Source organism: Coregonus clupeaformis, unplaced genomic scaffold (genome assembly GCF_020615455.1).
Source record: "Coregonus clupeaformis isolate EN_2021a unplaced genomic scaffold, ASM2061545v1 scaf1719, whole genome shotgun sequence".
NCBI classification, from domain to species: domain Eukaryota; kingdom Metazoa; phylum Chordata; class Actinopteri; order Salmoniformes; family Salmonidae; genus Coregonus; species Coregonus clupeaformis.
Genome location: NW_025535173.1, coordinates 774 through 4803, shown reverse-complemented (window position 1 = coordinate 4803; position 4030 = coordinate 774). Strand labels below are relative to the sequence as shown.

Below are 4030 nucleotides of genomic sequence, written 5' to 3'. Positions count from 1 at the left end.
TAAAATGCAAATGAATTACTTAAAAATCATACAATGTGATTTTCTGGATTTTTGTTTTAGATTCCGTCTCTCACAGTTGAAGTGTACCTATGATAAAAATTACAGACCTCTACATGCTTTGTAAGTAGGAAAACCTGCAAAATCGGCAGTGTATCAAGTACTTGTTCTCCCCACTGTATATTGACAATGTGCAAAGACCGACCAATTAGATGAATTGTACACATGACATAGTAAACAACAAAGTAGACTGTAACAGAAGCATGTGGACAGAGAAAGAGCGTGGTCATGTTGCACCGTGCTGCTTTATTTATCTAGAGCAGACAGTTTGATTTGAACGGGCCAAGCCAACGTCCTCCTCTTACTGTGCATCTGATACAGAGAGAGAGAAAATACCAAATGCTGCTGGTTTATCACAAGTCCAAATGATTATTAGTATGAGTTCTGGATTAGAAAAAAATAAACATAAGAGACAAACATGTAAAAACTTTTTCTCTACAGACTGGAAATACCTCATGAAAGACAACATATGTCAACCACTATGTACAAAAAAAATATCAATAATATATATTTATATTTTCTATACCTATTAAAATATATCAAAAGAAGCAGCTATTTGTCTTCTGAGGAACTCGTTTCTTTTCTCAATGTTTTTCTGAAACAGTTTTTTAAATATCCTTCAGCTGTAAATGAAACGTAAATAAATTAAAAATATATAACCAAAAAAATCGTAATTATTTCTGTGTGATGCTGGAATACTGCAGAGTGTGAGGAGAAAGACGACAACAAGCTTCTCCAGTGGATCGATAAAGTTTGTTTGAAGATTTAAAGAAGGATTTGACACATTCATCCATCCAAAAGTTAGTTCTCAAATCTCAGAAAGTCTGTCGTTCGTTGACGACTTGAGAGTACAAAGATACAGAGACACAGCTCCATTATGCAGGCTATAGCCAGAGATAGAAGAGAAGGGCACTTTTACACTGAGCGACCCAGGTGGACCTCCATGGTCCAGGGAGACCCAGGGACCCAGTGAGGGCTGACCTGCCCAGGGAGAGCGCCTCGGCCTGGGCAAGGGACAGTCTGGAGAGTCCTGGGGTTAGCAGCTTTCTGGTTGTCCCACAGTTAGATTCACAGTTGATTCCCCCAAACCACCTCCCATTTGTGGAATATTGGCAATATATTTTTTAAGGATTGAGGACTAGAAAGAAGCAGTGGGGGGACATTAACATACATACCGTAGTGTATTGGATGTGGCATCTTGACAAGAAAGCATTAACGTCCTGAGATATGTATGTACACTTCGAGCCTCTGAGTGATAAAAGTGATAATCTATATAAAATGAAAAAACAAAACAAAAATATATTCATATATTTATATCTATGCATCTGTGTGAGGGAAAAGGTTGGACATAAGGGGAGGTAGGGATACGATATCCATATAATGTTCTGTTAGGAGGGACTAGACCGAGGCAGGGCTAGTGTCCGTCCATTAGTCTTTCCACCGTTCATGTGTGTGTACGGGATGTGTTCCTCATAGCTGTTTTGCCTCAACCCCAGCGACGAACCCGCTTCGTCCCTCTCCGAGCTGTGGTCTCCCCTCTGAGAGTACGAGGAACTGTGGTCCCCTCTCTGGGAGTAGGAGGACGGGTCCAGGGGAATGCTCTCCATGTTGTCCATGTCTAGGTCAAAGTCCTCCTGCTCCTGAGGCTTGTTTTCCTGGCTGTAGTAGAAGGAGACCTCCTGGAAGGACTGGTGAAGGTCCTCGTGGAGCATTTCAATGATCTCCCGGAAGCTGGGACGCAGCTTGGGGTTGTACTGCCAGCACATCGACATCAGGTCGTGTCTGAATAGGAGGAGAGAGGAGCTGCTGTTACATGAAATAGTTAAGAGCTGATGTTTATTGTCGTTAAAACATGATTTCATCAATATCACACACAAAAGTGTAATCCATGTTCCATACAGTTCCCTTCTATAATGATTAATCTTGTTATGACCAGTCACAGCTGGACATAGATATGTACAGTACGGAGGTGAGACTTACAGCCGGTCAGCACAGTTGTCTGGTCGGTCCAGATATCCTCCGTCCATGACGAACTTCAGGACCTGCTCATTGGACAGGCCCTGGTACGGCTGCTCCGCTAGGGTACTGACCTCCCACAGCACCACACCAAATGACCTGGGAGAGACACACACGAAAACATAGGAGAGAGACAAAATCTGTGGTAGGTAGGGAGAAAATCTTGAGAGGAACCAGATTCTGTCCTTCTGGACCAGGGATGGGCAACTCCAGTCTTTGGGGCCCTGATTGGTGTCAAACGTTTGCCCCAGCCCCAGCTAACACACCCGACTCCAATAATCAACTAATCATGATATTCAGTTTAGAATGCAATTAGTTTAATCAGCTGTGTTCGCTAGGGACACGACGGTGGTAGGCCTGATCACCGACGACAATGAGACAGCCTATAGGGAGGATGTCAGTGACCTGGCAGTGTGGTGCCAGGACAACAACCTCTCCCTCAACGTCAGCAAGTAGTGCTGAGCGATTTATTACTCTTTAAGGTCAGTTCGGTTTCGGTTTTATTATTACAAAAATAATCACGGTTTTCAATTTAGGTTTAAATAAAAAAAATTGTACATTAAATGCACTATGTGGGTTGAATGCTGTAACACAGAATAAAACAATTAATAAAAGTCCCATGGTCGTGACTATTAATACTTATTACTTATTAACCATTATTTATTACATTTACATTTTAGTCAGTTAGCAGACACTCTTATCCAGAGCGACTTACAGGTAGTGAGTGCATACATTTTTATTTTTTTCATACTAACGTTACTTTAAAAAAATATTTGTTTTATTTGATTACTATTACTATTATTTAATTCCAAGTCAACTCATACAGTATAGAGCTGCTGCTTATGCTGTCTGACAAAATCACTATTTTAGTAGTTTTTCAAAGTAATTAAGGCATTATTTTATGACTGCTGAATACCAACTTTCAATCACTTAGATCAGGGTTTCCCAAACCCCCCCCCGGGTGCACATTTTAGTTTTTCTGCCCTAGCATTACACAGCTGATTCAAATAACCAAGTCATTATCAAGCTTTGATTATTTGAATCAGCTGTGTAGTGCTAGGGCAAAAACCAAAATGTGCACCCAGGGGGGGCCCCGGGACCGAGTTCAGGCTCGCGAAGCAGCTGCATTCTATCCCTCTCGATCGCATGTTCTCTCTTCTCTCAGTCTCCGTGTCTTGCTCCGCACAGACCGAACAAGTTTAAACGGGCGCGCAATGGATTATGGTCATTGTAGTTAATTACCAAGTTTTCTGCGTTAAACTATGTAGAATATTGGCCTGTTGGAAACTACAACTCCCTACTACATTGCACAGTTCAGGCTTGATCAGATTTTTCTGTACAGAAACTGCCCATCGAGCTCACAAAAAAAAACAAAAAAACAAATGGATTTCAAATAATTGAACAGATGTCGGTCAATTAGTTGTTAAAATAAAAATACGAAATTTCAGTTAATCGCTCAGCACTATCAGCAAGACAAAAGGAGCTGATTGTGGACAACAGGAAACGGAGGGCCGAGCACGCCCCATCCACATCGACGGGGCTGTAGTGGAGCGGGTCGAGAGTGTCAAGTTCCTTGGTGTCCACATCACTAAGGAATTAACATGGTCCACACACCAACACAGTTGTGAAGGTACGACAACGCATCTTCCCCCTCAGGAGGATGAAAAGATTTGGCATGGGCCCTCAGATCCTCAAAACGTTCTACAGCTGCACCATTGAGAGCATCTTGACTGGCTGCATCACCACTTGCTATAGCAACTGCTTGGCATCCGACCGCAAGGCGCTACATGCCATCCGAGCTCCCTGCCATCCAGGACCTCTATACCAGGTGGTGTCAGGGGAAGGCCCTAAAAATTGTCAAAGACTCCAGCCACCCAAGTCATAGACTGTTCTCTCTGCTACCGCACAGCAAGCGGTACCGATGCACCATGTCTGTAACCAACAGGACCAGTAGAGG

The 4030-nt window shown here is 42.8% G+C and overlaps 1 protein-coding gene across 1 annotated transcript; it reads right to left on the bottom strand.

Moving 5' to 3' along the window:
• Positions 1–283: 283 nt before the first annotated feature.
• On the bottom strand, positions 284–2330 carry LOC123487480 (insulin-like growth factor 1 receptor; the record flags this gene model as incomplete). The annotated part of the gene is made up of 2 exons (XM_045218674.1): positions 284–1839; positions 2038–2330. Coding segments are annotated over 2 exons (687 nt in total), but the record flags the coding sequence as incomplete, so codon positions are not given.
• Between the last annotated feature and the right edge of the window lie 1700 nt (positions 2331–4030).